The sequence below is a fragment of the Gobius niger genome, assembly GCF_951799975.1.
Source record: "Gobius niger genome assembly, chromosome: 4".
In the NCBI taxonomy this organism is placed as follows: Eukaryota; Metazoa; Chordata; class Actinopteri; order Gobiiformes; family Gobiidae; genus Gobius; species Gobius niger.
The window spans coordinates 13,825,862-13,842,771 of record NC_136855.1 but is presented as its reverse complement, the minus strand read 5'-3'; the positions used below and the strand labels follow the sequence as shown (position 1 = coordinate 13,842,771).

At 42.4% G+C, this 16,910-nt stretch overlaps 2 protein-coding genes across 2 annotated transcripts; one reads left to right on the top strand and one right to left on the bottom strand.

Annotated features, from left to right (window-relative positions):
• The first annotated feature begins 402 nt into the window (after positions 1-402).
• lysmd2 (LysM, putative peptidoglycan-binding, domain containing 2) lies at positions 403-6,972 on the top strand. The gene is made up of 3 exons (XM_079555259.1): positions 403-865; positions 3,251-3,588; positions 6,699-6,972. Exons 1-3 carry the CDS (start codon positions 614-616, stop codon positions 6,748-6,750), a joined length of 642 nt encoding a protein of 213 aa, XP_079411385.1. The 5' UTR covers positions 403-613; the 3' UTR covers positions 6,751-6,972.
• Positions 6,973-11,840: 4,868 nt separating this feature from the next.
• Positions 11,841-15,928, bottom strand: LOC306962351 (uncharacterized protein; the record flags this gene model as incomplete). Its single annotated transcript, XM_079555470.1, has 5 exons — positions 15,748-15,928; positions 14,347-15,144; positions 12,904-13,368; positions 11,968-12,303; positions 11,841-11,875 (listed from the first exon to the last, which is right to left on the bottom strand). Exons 1-5 carry the CDS (start codon positions 15,899-15,901, stop codon positions 11,841-11,843), a joined length of 1,788 nt encoding a protein of 595 aa, XP_079411596.1. The 5' UTR covers positions 15,902-15,928.
• Positions 15,929-16,910: the final 982 nt, after the last annotated feature.

Below are 16,910 nucleotides of genomic sequence, written 5' to 3'. Positions count from 1 at the left end.
CTACTGTTAGCCTAAAAACTATGGTGCTGATTTGCATACAAAAAGAAAAGTTGGTCTTTATTTCAGGGCCAGAAACATGAAATGGCTCTAAAATAAAGGTTTGGAAGTGCCTGAACCATTACGTTGGCTCATATTAAAGAGAAACTTATTGTATTCAAGCACCTCATCTGAACCAAAATATGTGTTCAATTGGTTCACTTTTTGGTATTAGTGTTTTTGAAAATATTCTTTACTAACCAAACATTTAGGACGATTAATTTTGGGTAAAATCGAGTGTTCAATCAATCAATCAATCAATCAATCAATCAAAAAACAACAAAACCTATTCATAGACATTCATAAACATTTTCCTGATTTATTATGATGAAGGAATGATACCGGAAGTGACTTTCCCTCAGCTGTACGTCCGTACGTGGTGACGTCAATGTAGCGGATACACGACAGAAGCAGCTCCGTTACCAAGAGGCTGAGGTCCCGAAAACATGTCGCTTTTCTCTGCGGTTCTGCAGGACGGGGCTCTTCCTGCGACATAACCCCACCGGCTCCCCCTCCGCCACGGCCCCACAGAGGGACAACACCCGGGCGGCGCAGTGTTTGGTTCGGCCGTTGGAAGATGGCGGAGTTCTCGCCTGTCCTGCCGATGCGCGATGGGGCAGGAGGAGGACGTTTCGGGCAGCCCATCTTCCCTCGCTCTAGGTCCGGGTCTGAGTCGGAGAGCGAGCTGTCCCAGAGCCTGGCCCGAACAAAGATCCGCTCCTACGGCAGCACAGCCAGCGTGTCGGCCTCTCTGGGGGAAAAATACATCGAGCATCGGGTTACGGACAGTGACACCCTGCAGGGGATAGCGCTCAAATACGGGGTTACGGTAAGAGTAAATGCGTAGATAAAGTCCATCGGTAGAGGCTACATGCGTGTGCTTTATCAGCCGCATAACCTTACATAATGCACCTCAACTTATCCTTGGCTGAACTCAATGGACAAGCTTTGACTTGCCACGTTCAATTTGAAGCAATGTCGGTTTATGATGAGAAAGATGTTGACTACAAGTCGTTAGATTACATTTTTTCACTTTGAATCATTAATTGTCTTTAGAGGATTGACAGGATTTGCCAACTTTTAGAGTGAGTCTTCTAATAAGCGGAAGGCTGGCAGTTTCGATTCCAATACCTGCATTGTCTGCGTACTTTGGCGCGTGAATGAGACTGAATGGTTCCTTGATTGCTTTGCATGCCCAGCAGGCCACAGAGGTGTGACTACTTACCATTTTCACTTTGGGCTTTTGGCGGGTAGACCATGGACAGCTCACAGAGGTTGTCACCAATTCTCCTAACACGGAATATCCGTGGAAAATGGGATGAATCTGGTCAGAACTCTTTTGTTCCCTTTGACACTGGACAAATGTGTGGCAACTACCACATTGTGTTTTAATTTCGCTTAAGATATTTCACTTGGCGGCTTGTAATTGTTGCATCCCCACATTGCATCGCTAATAATAATGGCGTACACTTGCATTGTGCTATTACCGAGGTGCTCAAAGCGCTACACTGTAGTACACCTGCCCCTTGGGGTTAAACTTACGGAAACGAGGCTACCAGTTTGTGCCATCGGCCCCTCCGTCCTCACACTCACACACTACATTCATTTTGGCCTATTGTACATGTTTTTAGTGGTAATGGGAAATCGGAGTACCCGGAGGAAACTTACACAGGCACGGGGAGAACATCCAAACTCCACACAGAAAGGCTCTGTCCAGATGGGAATCGAACCCGAGACCTTCTAGCCGTGAAGCACGAGCACCTGTAGCTGTATCACTGTGCCGCACCTTTGAAACAGCAAGTTAACACGAGCTCCACGCCTCCCTGCCTGAGATACAGATCCTTGTTGTTTAAGTTTATTGTGATGCAAAACTGAGGGTGCAAACATTTAAAAAATAAATAAAAAATCTTGCTATGTACCTTTTGCACCCCCTGGTTTAAGGAACTCACCCCATGACAAAGGAAATGGCAAAGGTTGTGGTCTAACTGTCACTGATTTAAAATGGAGTTCACTTTGAGGAACTATTTGTCAAACATGACATAAAATCCAAAATTCTTAAATGATAAATGTGACCTGATTCAACAACTGCTATCCATTTTCATGTTATTAAACACAGCTTTGGCGCATTGAGTTACCTTGTGTATGAAGTACAGTATAAATAAATGTAAAAATAATGATAATGGCTTACAGTTGTATTGCGCTTTACAAGCCTGTATTGCCAAGTTTCTCAAAGCACCATACTCACTCTATTCCTTATTTATTCATGCTTAGTGATGGTAAGCTACTATTGTAGCCACAGCTGCCAGACTGACAGAAGCGAGGCTACCAGTCTGTGCCACCACTCACTCACACTAGATTCATTCAGGCCTATTGTACATGTTTTTAGTGGTAGGGAAAACCTACGCAGACATGGGGAGAACATGCAAACTCCACACAGAAAGGCCCCCCGGCCGGGCATCGAACCCGGACCTTCTGGCTGTGACAGCACGAGTGCTAACCGCTGTGCTACCGCCTCGCCTGTAGAACTACAAAGTTACCTCGCAGTTTAGTCTTCTCTGGGTCAGAAAGTCTCTAAACAATATTTTATCAAATGTGCCATGTTTAATGGAGTCGTCTGTACAACTGATCAAAGATCCAATCAATACAAGAGAAGTCCCGCATGGTGGTTTTGCATGGATCATTTTAATTGATTAGCATTCACATTTGCAGTTCCTCAGATGGTACAACAAAAATATCAACAAAAAATGGAGAAAAAATTGTTTATTTTCTAAGACAACCCTTGGACAAACATGCTCTGAAATGCTTTTGATTCTTGTATTAGTTTATTGCCGTCAGTGGTTCTCAAACTTTTCACCCCAAGCATCACTTCATCAGACACCATAGTATCACCAGGCCTAGATCAAATCAGGACTAAACAGAATTTAGATTACATTTTAAGCCGAATTTTGTCAAACTGGGTGTAAACAATGTCTAAACCAGAAAAAAACACCCATTCCCAAAGCATTATTAAAGCATTTATATGATCTATAAATCGAGTAAAGTCTAAAATTGCAGATGACCCAGCGTACCACTTGTTTGAGAACCATTGATCTTGCAGTTCATATTTCCGTAGTTTTAAATCTGTCCTCAAAATGCATTCTTGTCTTAAATACGATGCAGCGGGATTATTCTATTTGCAAACTCTGCCTTTTCCTCTGCTGTCTCCTTGTCCCAGATGGAGCACATCAAACGGGCCAACAAGCTCTTCAACAACGACTGCATTTTCCTGAAGAGCATCCTGAACATACCGGTGCTCACTCAGAAACGCTTCATATTTAACGGACTCTCGCTGGAGTCGCCCGATAACGACTCCGCCGGTCAGGACGCGGACTCGCCCTGCGTCATGCTCCAGGACATCGAGGAACCCTCTCCCCCGCCCTCGCCGCCCCCCGAGGACCCAGCACCGGCCCAGAACCCGGAGGAGCTGTCCGCCAAAGACTTCTTACAGAGACTGGACTTACAGATAAAGCAGTCGAAGCAGGCGGCGCAGAGGCTCAAAGAAGAAGAGACGAGGTGAGGCCATGGGGAATTCATGAATGGAGCAATACGGGGTTTATGCAGGAAGCAGCTGCTGGTGTAGAGCTTTCTGATGCCATTTTAAACGTCACACTATTTCTCTCACAATTATTTTACTCCGAGGACGACAGCTCATACTAAAGTAGCAGAGTTTAACCAAACGCTGTTATTAACAATGATCAATGCAGCTGATTTCCACAGTCAGGCGGCGAAGTCGGGGAGCTCGTCTTCACACGATGTCTTGGTAATGTGGGATCGAGTGTGTCCAGTACGAGGAGGGAAAGCTTCAATGCTGCTGTGTTCTGTAGCTTGCAGGTTTGTAGCTGTAGATCTGTCGTCAGCTTATTCAGGCCTGGGCTTGCCTTGTTGTCGACTCCACGTTTGTCTTTCATAGAGAAGTGCTGTCCATGCGCAGAGCTGACTCACTGTAGTGGTGTCTGTTAAACTGATGCTACTATTATAACTGTGAAACCAAGAATAACTACTACTTCCTCTGCTGTACCACTGACACTATTTATATCAACTCTTTTACTCCACCACAACCAATAGTCAATACTAGCACAACCTCTTTCTACTTTCTTCAACCACCACCATTGCGGGTTCTGCAGAAGTTACTAAGCTCCTGGACTGGATCGTCATGTTTTTACTTGCTCAGAAGAAATGGATCATGAAGAGCTATCATACTTTATGTCACTGTGTGATTGGATTAAGACCTCTTTCACTGTTCCCTCTTGTTTCTTGTCCAGTTCAGCAGCTGACCAGGCAGTTATAGCTTACACCATTTAGCAACGACTGATTAAAAACTGTGGAAATAATTGGCAACTTCAAGGACAGGACTCCAAAATAGAAAAAAAAGTTTTAAATGACAGCATATGTTGAAAGTGTCAGTAAGTTGTTCTTTGATTATTGCTTGGTATATTTTTCACATGACGAATACACAACAAAAATGGGGCTACTACTGATAAGACAGTAGTAGTAAGACAGAGGGTTTGTTTACCTGCTTTACTAGTTTTGATCACAATTACAAAGTGATTGAAACTAGTGAAGCAGGTAAACAAACCTTCTGTCTCACTAAAAGAACAATCAGTAGTAGTTTAATCTAAGAAGACGGTATGAACTTTTTTCAAAGAAAAAAATGGGCCTAAATTAGGACTAAATCAATCTTTAAGCCAGACTTAATTGGATATGACCATGGGTTAAACAAAGGACTAAACCAGGTCTCGTGTCTGGCTCCAGGATTTACAAACTGTAGGTATTTCTGATGCTGTATCGATAACGCTTTGTTCCCTGTGCAAGTTCCCAAATTAAACCGTCATGTCTCTTCTCTTCTGATTTGAGCCAAATCAAAGTCAGAGCTGAGGCACTTTAGACAAACAAAGACGCGGCCCTTTGTTTTCCCTGAGTAAATAGCTGAGTGTTTTATCAAACGGCTCTAAACACAAACCCCAGCTGCCACATTATAACATGACACTGCTACTACAGCATCGGCTCTGGGCTGGATGCAGATTTACAGTGGTCAATTTAAACAGGGACATGTAAATGTTACTAGTTAATAAAGTTTCATGCTTTGGTGGCTATAAGATGCATAATATATGATGATAACTGCCATATTTTGCCAAACCATTTGATTTTAGCAATTTGTTTTTTCATTGTGTCAAAACAAAGTCTTAGTAAAACATCAAATCAGTTCTAAACAAGGCTGCAATGGAAGTTAATGGGAAAATCATGACTAAAACTGAACTCAGCCTGGACAGGACTAAACTTTCTTTCTTTCTTTATTCTTTATTCTTTATTTGGAACATGTGAGCAACATGACGCACCTTTACAACATTTTAAACTTAAAGGCTGTAACAAATCAAACAGACAAAAGCAAACTTGTCAGTTCACTTGAAAAGCCAAATATACATATGCACATGTCCAAAAAGGAGTGAGGAGAAGTTTAACTTATTGAACCCCACCCCCTATTCCAAACACAGTTGATGACATCCATTTCCTGTTCCTATATAGTTTTTCAAATCTCAAAAGAAAATAACTAAATAGCAATAATAACAAGGCAAACTATTTTCTGAAAAATTAAAAAGAAGCACATTCACTTCTGTTGTGTCATATAAAAAAAAAAAAATCATTCCATAATTTGGCACCGTAATGGAATCACAAAAACTGTTCATTCATAGTTGATTTGAATGTTTTATTGTAAATGTAAGGCCATCAGCTGATCCTGAGGCTGTACACATTTTGTTGTGTGAGAAGATGTTTTTGTATATTGTTTGGTAAGGTGTTCTATTCTGCTGTACTCTGAACATTATTTAGGTTGTTTGATCATCTACGAGCAAATTTAATGACTTTTGATTCCAAGAACAGTATGTTGGGATGATCTAGATATAACCGGATTTGTTGATAATTCTCATGACTCTTTTTTGAAGACGAGTTAATGAAATCATTATTTGTTTCCCCAAATCTCAGCACAATCTCTTAGATAGGGTAAAACCAGTGAACAATACAAAATATGAAGTGATTTATGATCTTAAAAGTACTTTGACTTCTGCATTATAGAAATGTTTGATATTTTGTTCCCAATATGTTCTATATGACCTTTCCATCGAATTTCATCATCAATTATTACTCCAAGAATTGTTTTTTTTCACAATTTCAATAACTGATCCATTTATTTGTAATTGTGCATTTACTTTCTTACTGCGCCGACAAAATAACATTCATTTCGTTTTACTTAAATTTAGTTAGAATCAAACCATGATTTTTTTATTTTTTATTCTACGCCTATTACTTCCATTAGTTGATCAAGGTTATCGTCAGAACAAAACATATTGGTTTCATCTGCAAAGAGGACCAGTAATGGGGAATGCTTTAATAGGGCAAGGAACTAAACCTGGACTAAACCCAGTCTGTAATAAAGAATGCTGGCTTGGTAATGTAGACTGCTGCATTGTACTGTATTGTGACTTGCTTCTTGCGCTCCCTTTGGTTCTCCTCATTCATTATTTACATGAACTGGTCACATTACCAAACCAGCACAGTGGGCCTCCTTGCTCGTTCTTCCTCCCTCCTTTCAAAATAAAAGTAAAAATGTCTCATTTCTTTTTCTGCAGGAGCGGTGAGGACGACTTCACAGCTCCCAAGTCGGCCTACCAGGAAATCTAAAGAGAAACAAACTGTTTACTCAAGTCCACACAGTTCATGCAGTCATAAAAACGCTCGTCGACCCGGCCCATCATTTTTCACGCTTTTGCAAAGGAATTAAGTGTCATTTTTGCCTTTTATTTATTAGGATGTTGATGGTTGTGATGGTTTTATGTTTTTATTTATGTAGAGTTGAACCTAAAATGATTCAAATCTGCCCCAAATTTGAGGTTAAATTAAGTGATTTTTTTACCTGGTGGGTGGATTTGTTCAGGCTGTTACTTTGCTTGATGGGGGTAATGCCAGTGGTGAGAGTTTAGTTTTACATGTTACTGTGAAATGGACAGAGGGAGGCTTTCCCCTTAATAATAACAGCGAAAAGAAAAAATTGAGCGATGTTGTGCATATTAAGACAAACACGCCGAGGTAAGAATGACAAGCCTGTGTCCAATACTGATTTGAAGAGGGACAAGTGATGAGAGCAAAGAACGTCCGTTGTCTGCCCCCCCCCCCCCCCCCAGTTCCTTCGGACTTCCAAAAGGAGTATGTAAGCTACAATTAGTCCATTGTTTTTTTTTCTAAAGCGAAGACATTAGTGTTATCATGGGAGGAGGGAAAACTCCTTCCAAATATAAAGCTGAGACTCACTCATGACCCTAATATACAGAGTCCCTGGCAGCCGTTATGGGTGTTTAACGCTTCTTTGTGCTCATTTGAATTAAGAAGCATAATACAAATGTAAAAAAGAAAAGAAGTTGTGATAACTATAGCAAGTCATGAACCAACTGGATTATTTTGATTTAAAAGTTGCCTTGCCTTAAAAGCCGACATTCATTGTTAAACTTCTTGTTCTGCTCAGAAGTCTATCCTGTCCTAGAGCTGTAGTTCGGAAACTATCATTATCCCCTTCCAAAAATAAGTTTAATGTCACAATACAGCACTTTGTTCTGTCGATTTGAGCATTGATCTTAAGGCTGACCGTGAACATTATCCAAACATGTATCAACGCTGATTTTAGACACATTTTCGTGAGATACTTTCGAGTTTATTGTCCAATTTAAAGTACTTTATTTTCCACTGAAGAAAGTTCCATGTTCTACTTTGTTCCATATTTTGTAAGTTCACTTGGTTTTATGGTTTGTATTCAGTGAGTACAATGACCTGCCTCATTCTGTGCAGCTCTGACGGACTTTTACTCATGAGCAGTGTTTGAATTGTGACATAGTCAGGGTGAGAAACAATCATTCGGGGCCGAGCCCATAGATTACTGTATAGAAGCTACCTACTCAAAGCTGGCGCTGGTATAAAGGCATTTTCAAAAGCGTTGGCTCGTCGCGCACAGACTGCAGCCTTTTCTGAATGTTGGAGACCGAAGGGAAGCTCTATTTTTGAAGTGTGGATGCATTATTTATGTGTGCTATCTGCTGTCTGTGCTTCAACCTTTGTTTGGTTTTTATTTGGTGGAAAATAAATATCTATTTCAACCTGTCATGTGGACTTCATTCCTTATGTAACGAAATGTTCTGAAATGTTTTTAAAATCACAATCTTAATCAGGTCTGCTGCTGATCCTGGAGCAGTAACAGCGCCTGGTTTGGAGTTTAAAGGAGACAATGGAAGATGTTCGGGAGTGGAAAGAATTGATTTTTTTTTGATTGAGGTTTATGTCACAGCTTGTCATGAAGTATAGCAAAATCTTTAAATATGAAAAAGTAACATTAGACCCTTTCGCTGCTTACATCATCAGTGACAGCAGCTGGAGGCAGGAAGTGATCATGAAAAATAAGATTAAACTAAATCTAAGCGTAAAACTACAACTAAAAAATGTCACGTTGTGGCTAAAGCTGCAAGAACAAGAGGGATGACACGATAAAGACGAAAAAATAAGGTTTATCTGATATTTCCAACAAGATAGACATTTGTATATCGTTACTATGACAACAGCTACAATGGAAACAGACAGGAATCCAGTTTCCCGCCTCCAGCTAAACCCGGGATGTGAAGCAGCAATTGTAAAACTAATGGAGATTTTAAAAGTTAAAATACTGCAGTTATTGTTCACATTAAAACACTTGGACACCACAGTGTGTTAGATGTATTTACCAGCAGTAGCTCAGCAGGTTGTTCCACGGCTTTTTTCTCCACTTTTTGTACTGTTTTTGGCTAATGTTAGTCAATGAACAGCTGCAAAGATGGCGGATCTCCATGGTAACTGTAGAATTTCCCGAACTCTATTGAGCTTTTGTAAATTCTCTTCCCATTATTTTGCTGCTTTTTGGATTTGTTGTCTGCAGTAGGGCTGTGCAATTGATCGAAATTCGATTACGATTTTGATTATTACACTAAACGATTACAAAATTAGCATAATCGATTAGTTTTTATTTTTCTAATTTCTGGCAAAGCAGACTTGCATTATTTCATGGCGCTGGGATTATTTTCCATTCGCATTTCTCGTGTCATGGCTCGTGCTTTTGCCTGACATAAAAACAAACAGCGCTGTGTGATGATGTCATCAGGCCGCGCTGCTCAGTTTACTTGTGCAGGTTTGAGGGCTGGCCAGCAGGGGGCAGGTGTGAAACAGAGACCTCTCCTTAATCGAGGCAAATTTGAAATCATTTGTACTTTTATGACTGTTCAGAAAACAGAAAATATTCAGCATTGTTTTTTTAAAATTTAAAAATATATAAATAAAATAAAGACTTTTTTTTAAAGGCAACAAATAATCGTTTGAATAATCGTGATTTCAATTATGACAAAAATAATCGTGATTATTATTTTTTCTATAATCGAGCAGCCCTAGTCTGCAGACATAAATGCAGTGTGTGCAATATGTTTCCATGTCCGGGGTTTTATTAAAAAAAACATTTCTATTTTAACTAGATTGTTTCCAAGTTCATAAACATGTCAAAACAGAATGACAACATGAAAGCTGGGCACAAAAATGACAATGGTGCCACCTACTGATGGCAGTACAACCATGTGGTAGCAAACAAAGCATTTTTGAGCTGCAATACAAGGTGGAACAGACTTATTATGGAAAACGAGATTGAACATAACAGTATGCCAGCTTTAACTCTGTGTGGAGTTTGCATGTTCTCCCCGTGTCTGCGTAGGTTAGTGGTAGGTTATAAAAAAACATGTGCAATAGGTTAATCCTCCAGCCAGGTGTTTCTGACCACCAGCCTGGCTCCACATCATGGAGATGGGTCCCCGAGTGCCGGCCACTCCTGGCAGCTCACTGCTCCTACAGGTCGCCCCATGCGATACTGAGGATGGGTCAAATGCAGAGAACTAATTTCTCTAAAGAGATTTCTCTACAGAGATTAATACAGTATCCGATTTAGATTTAGATTTTGAAATCGTGACCCAGTGCTACGAGTGTGAGCTATATTTGGATGAGGACCAGACGTTCCTCTCAGCAGTGTGTTCTCTGATGCTGCAGCAGTACATGTTTTTGGCAGAACACCTGACCACAGACCTCACAGAATAACAGCCCCCAAAGCTTCACACGAGAGCGGAGACCGGACTCCCACAAAAGTCCACAGGTGACCTTCCCTTCTTCTTCTTCTCTCCGTTCTCAGGTCGCTGCTCTGCCTGGAGGCTCCTGCTGGTGCTCGGCTGGGAATCGGCACTGTTTTTTGTGCATGTCAGGTTTTTCTAGCCGTTTACTAGTTTTTTAACGGGCGGGTTCCCACACCTGACGTGAGATGGGCTCACTACTGAAGTCATGTACAGGAATTTACTCTAGGCCAACAGAAGTTGTCTTTCTCCTTTTATTTACTTCAATCGTTGGTTTGTTTAGTAAAAAACCTTGGTGAAAACAGAAAAGAAATTCTCAATAAGTAAAAATACAAACACAAGTTTTCAGTACGAAAGCTAACATTTTTAACATGCATTTTAAATTATGGAGTTCATAGCGTTTTATATGTAGATACGGATAGCACATTTTACCCTTCACTTTTATAAATGATTTAAGCCTTTAAGGATTTTAACTTTTACACTATTTTAAACTATGACTTTATACACAGTACATTTTAAACACTGCATTATTTATACTTTTAACAAGTTTACCACAGTTAATTAAATGCAGTGATGAATTTCTAAACTATATGTGAAACCCAGGTAAACCACAAAAATCAATATATTCAAAATAGCACTGAACACAGGATTAACAACAGAAGCACGCGCTGGCGCTTACCGGCAGTCTCTTCAGGTTTTAAAAATGAGTCCGTTCCCGCTCAGCGTTTTGTGTTGATTTAGAGTCTTTTAGGAGTTTTCCTGTGCTCCTGCCGTGGTGTTGGGCTGCTCCCGGTGCATGACAGTGGAGTGAGTGAGAGTCATTTTGAACAGTCCAGGTGTGTGCACCTGATTGCCAATTGGTCCCACCTGGCCTCAGACGAGGAGGGCGGCAACCAAACGGGGATGGCAGAGGAGAGGGCAGGTCACCGCAACACCTCCCACTCGAGCTTCTGGGGTTTCCTCTTGAAGGTCGCACGACTCCCAAGGTGATCTGTTGCCCACCGCTCTATTTGAGGGATTGACGATAGATCCGCAGCAGGGACAGTTTGTTGACTTGCAGGTAGGTATCCTTTTCTTTTTTTTTTTTTTCTTTTTTTTTTTTTCAGGTGAAGACCCGGGACAGGTAAGTATGGGCTAGGACAGGTAGGCAACTTAGAATACGTTACAGCGGCGACAGCAGGATCTTGTGTGGACAGTCGAGCACTCACAGATGGACGACTGGACCTTTGACCCGTCTGCCACTCAGGACGCAAGGGCAGATGATTGGCAGATGACGCTTGCACTTCCATTTGCTGAGTTGGAAGCCAGGTTCGATCAGCTGGGCCAGGATGAAGTTTGGCGCTGCAAGTTGCTTCCTGGACTATTCTGGTTACCTTTGACTTGGGCTTTGTCCTCCCACTTTGAGCTGTGCAGATCTCAGCCATAGCAGGGTTTAACTGGCTCGAGGATCTGCGGGAGGCCTGGACATCGTGTGGCTTCTTGCAACGTTCTCTATTGCCACAGCTTGTTCTCTCTGGTTTCCCACCTCTAGATGCACGGTACTTTGCCTTTGGCTTGCAGGTTTTGCTACTGCAGCCGCCTCCACACTCTGCTTTACAGGTGACTTGGATGGCTGGGCCAGTGGGCATCTGGGAGGAGAGAGAACAAGCGAGATCAGTTCTTATGGCAGAGATTTTCATACACTGGGCAAAATGAGTCATTGACGGGTGCGCTGCGTTACTTATCTTTTCAAAGAGGGCAGGATGCGTGCCCCCCACGGTCTTGCCCAGCGGGCTGTCCCAGAGCACCAGGTCCCCGACGGAGTGAAGCTTCTTGGGTGCCAGCTGACCTTCTTTGTGGCTGATCAGTAGGTCGATGACTCTGGGCCGCTCTAGCTCGTGAAGTGGGACATCAGGGAAGAAGCTCCGGAGTTTGTGAGCCGACGCATGTTGATGGACCTCCGCAATGTTGTCAAGGCCATAGCACACTAGTTGATGTGGTTTCAGTGTGCCCTGAGATGCTTTGACTCGCAGCTTTAGGAGGTACCTTTTGGTTTTAATGGACGTCTTCATCCCACCTACTCCATTCACGATGAGGGTTACTAACTCACTTTGAAGGTTTAAGTTTCTTGCAGCTTTATGGGTTATGTAATTGGTATCCGAAGCAAGATCAATCAGGGTGCCCAATTTCTTGCCTGAGTTTGCTGTGACGCTTAACAGCATCATTAGGACAGGATCTTCAGTGAGTCCACTCTCTGTCAGAAGCCTACTCTCTGCAGAATTGCAGACACTGGTCACCCTGGAGGCAGAGTTGGAAAATGCTCTCCTACATTGAAAAGCCAATTCAGGAGACAGTCGTGAGAGGAATTCTTCTTGGGCTTCTGTTAAGCCACCTCCCACTGAACCTGATCCAGCCCTCTTGGATGTGTTTCCATTCTGACAGAGTAGGTAGTGGTGGTTGGGGATGTCTTCATCATCACACTCACCATTTTTGCACAAGTAGGTTGAGGATTTACATTGTTCATTTTTGTCATGAACCTCTAAACATTCTTTGCAGGCTCCAAGCTTTTCTGCTGCTTCCACTCGCTTTGAAGGTGTGAGGGTTTTAAACTTGTTGCAGAAATAAAGCTTCCTTCTGTGCTTAGAGTCCCCACAGACTACGCAGTTTGCAGAGTCACCGGATTTTGTGGCTCTAGTTCGGGCATGCTTGGGCTCTGATCGGGGGTCCTTCCTGCTGGGCTCCTCGTCTTGTAGTTGATCCAGTGTTTCATAGATTTGCTCCTGACCTTTAAGGAAGGAAAGTAGCTTGTCAAAGCGGTTTTGGATGTTTACAGCGTTACCATCATCTGCAGCATACTGGAGCCAGTCTTTCTTCAGTATGTCTGGGAGCTTGGACTCAATGGAGTATGTGGTGAGAGGATTCTTTATTGCTCCGACCTCTCCAAGCTCCCACAGATCATACAGCCTCTCTTCACATTCTTTTGTAGCCTTTTCCACATCGGCTTGAAGCTGCCCACTTTGTGCCTTCTCTGCATCTTCTGCACAGCACAGTGTGGCCTCTATTTCATCATTTGCCTCAAATACTGTGGTTGCTGCTTGCATGATTTTCGAATGGCTGTTTCTCAGCTCCTCCTCGGACATCTCTGCATAGGTGCGGGTTATGGTATTGGCAAGGCGGGTAAATTGTCTCTTGGCATTTGCCCTGTCTATTTTTAGCTGCTCCAGTGCCTTTACTCCGGCCATCTTCTTTGGAACAGGATGCACTTTTTTGGGACAACACCACGGCAGGCACTCTGGGTGATCTCCACAGGTCTGGATAGTAGATCCGTCTTGCAGCTACTTCCACTGACCTCTGGATCCTCTATGACTCGGTTTTTTACTGTCAGGTTTTTCTAGCCGTTTACTAGTTTTTTAACGGGCGGGTTCCCACACCTGACGTGAGATGGGCTCACTACTGAAGTCATGTACAGGAATTTACTCTAGGCCAACAGAAGTTGTCTTTCTCCTTTTATTTACTTCAATCGTTGGTTTGTTTAGTAAAAAACCTTGGTGAAAACAGAAAAGAAATTCTCAATAAGTAAAAATACAAACACAAGTTTTCAGTACGAAAGCTAACATTTTTAACATGCATTTTAAATTATGGAGTTCATAGCGTTTTATATGTAGATACGGATAGCACATTTTACCCTTCACTTTTATAAATGATTTAAGCCTTTAAGGATTTTAACTTTTACACTATTTTAAACTATGACTTTATACACAGTACATTTTAAACACTGCATTATTTATACTTTTAACAAGTTTACCACAGTTAATTAAATGCAGTGATGAATTTCTAAACTATATGTGAAACCCAGGTAAACCACAAAAATCAATATATTCAAAATAGCACTGAACACAGGATTAACAACAGAAGCACGCGCTGGCGCTTACCGGCAGTCTCTTCAGGTTTTAAAAATGAGTCCGTTCCCGCTCAGCGTTTTGTGTTGATTTAGAGTCTTTTAGGAGTTTTCCTGTGCTCCTGCCGTGGTGTTGGGCTGCTCCCGGTGCATGACAGTGGAGTGAGTGAGAGTCATTTTGAACAGTCCAGGTGTGTGCACCTGATTGCCAATTGGTCCCACCTGGCCTCAGACGAGGAGGGCGGCAACCAAACGGGGATGGCAGAGGAGAGGGCAGGTCACCGCAACAGTGCACATGTCGCGACAGATGCCCACTCCGACTGAATGTTTTCCCACATGCCACGCAGGAGTACGGCCTCTCCCCGGTGTGCGAGCGTTTATGATTCGTCAGACCGCTGCTGTTGGTGAACGCCTTGCCGCAGACGTCACAGTGGAAGGGTCTCTCCCCCGTGTGTGTGCGCACGTGAGCGCTCAAGTTCCACTTCACGCGGAACCCTTTCCCGCAGATGTCGCAGGAGAACGGCTTCTCCCCCGTGTGTACGCGCATGTGGTTCTCCAGATTCCCTCTGATCGTGAAGGATTTCTCACAGACCTCACAATGATGTAGTTTATCTCCCGTATGGATGTGTTTATGGGTTGTTAGACTGCAGGTGCTTTTGAACCGTTTCCCACAAACATCGCAGTGGAATGGCTTCTCTCCAGACTGTGTCACCTTTCGCTCTTCTATAATGGCCGCCTGCTCAGACTCATTGTTCTTCAGATCTCTTGAAGGTTCTACATCATCATCATCATCATCACCATCGTCAGACAACGGCGCCATAAACCCCTCAGGTTCTTCAATGGCGTACATTTCTTCCTCCTCTTTCATCTCCCCCAAAGTACAATCCAGTGTGTCGTTGCTTTGATCTGCAGTTATTCTCAGCACAAGCTCCTCTTTTGGGCTGTAGTGACTTTGTGTTGCAGCAGGACCTGGCACTGGATGAGCTGGGTCTGTAAAAGTTCTGTCGGCCTCAGAGGCTGCTGTCAACGAGAACAAAAATACATTAAATCTGAGAACAGTGTAATGGGAGGCTGCTGCTTTCCTGACTGTGCCCCCTGTGCGGTAGGTTAAAGAGGATGTGGTTGTTTCTGTGTTTTCACTCTTAAAGGCCATACTTGTTTTGTCGAGTTGTAGAAGAACATACTTTGATTATTATCACTCATGCACTTGCAGCTAGTCCTTGTTTACATTACTGCAACGATTCCATTCAACTTTCTTCCAGACTCTGCTCAAAAGCCATATCCCTGGCTGTGGGAAAAGAAAAAAACAACTGAAATCTAGATAATCTTTGGTTCCTTGTTTGTGAGCAAATAAATAGGCTCGTTGTATTACAGTCTCCCCTGTATCACAGCTTGGTTTGCTTCAACATACAGTGGTTCATAAGGAAAATAAATAACCCACAGAATCGTTTACACACTGGGAAATAAATGAATAATAGGTTTCTTTGTTTCCAGATAGTAGTTCGTCTTTTTCGTAGAGTTTATGGACACGAAACAGATGCACCTGATTTATTCACCGCTGACATTCACCAAACTCCACACATTACAATAACTGAGGTGTTCGTAGTTGCTTTAAGCTCAAACCTGAAGCGGTGCAGCTCTGAGGTCGCTCTCCTCCGTCCAGAGCCAAAGCCAGAGCCCTCTCCACCTGTCCGAGCATCTCCTGAGCCACCGCCAGCAGCCTCTGGTGCACGAAGGAGCTCAGCTGCTGCATGAGGTTGTCCTTCAGAGACGCCATGGTGCAAAACAACGAGCAGGAAAACAAGTTTAAACAGTGAACGCTTCGACCCAGTAATCGGAAGCTGCAGACCTGGAGGCGCAGCGCATCCAGAGCAGCCACAGCGCCCTCTGCTGGTGGCAGCACATCTGGGACAGTTGTTTCTGGCTGTGAAGAACGCCTTGCAACATTTGTGGGTCAAGTTACGGTTACATGAGTATAATACTTTTATTCGATACCTGTGCTACTTCTATAACCAGAAAACAGAACAATGATGTTCATTTATGCCATGTAAAAACTAGCACTGTAAATGTGTATCATTTATTTGACCTGGAAAAACAAAACAAAAAAACAAGTAACTTTCTTTAATGCTGTTGTTTTAGCCTACGTGCTTTTCTAGCTACTTCGATTAACTTCGATTTTAACTAGGTCTATTTAAACTTTTTTTTCCGATTCTATAATGGTGTTATTTAAGGTCCTACATATGAGTTTTAGTGCTTTGGAAAATATGACTTATTTAGATGGTTAACATCTGTTTTAAAGGCTATGTTTTAAGGCTAATAATTATCTTTTTATTTCACTGAATTCAGCAATTTAGCAAAGAAGTGTTGTACAGAAAAGTGTTTTATTTGGATTATTAAGGTACTGGCAGGAAGTGACATAGATAGAGGTAACGTTTCATACTAGTTTGACTCATTTCCCATTGACTTAAAAGTTTAAAATGAGGCACCTGGCACTCACAGGAGCAGCAGCCATTTGTTTGCACCACCCACCAGAGCCCAGCAGACTCATCCTAAACACACCTTGTTTGCCTCCATCTATGTCACTTCCTGTCAGGATGTGAATCTATAAACATCACAAAAATGAATGAACAGAAGAAAGCTGGGAACACTTTGTCGCAAAAAATCTTAAATAGAATACTTTTAACATAAATGTTGTCTAATGTGTCATATGCGCTTTAACTGTAACCAGCCCCACCTCTCTCTGAACAACAAAAACAACATCTAAACCTGTGGTAAAAGACTTCTCT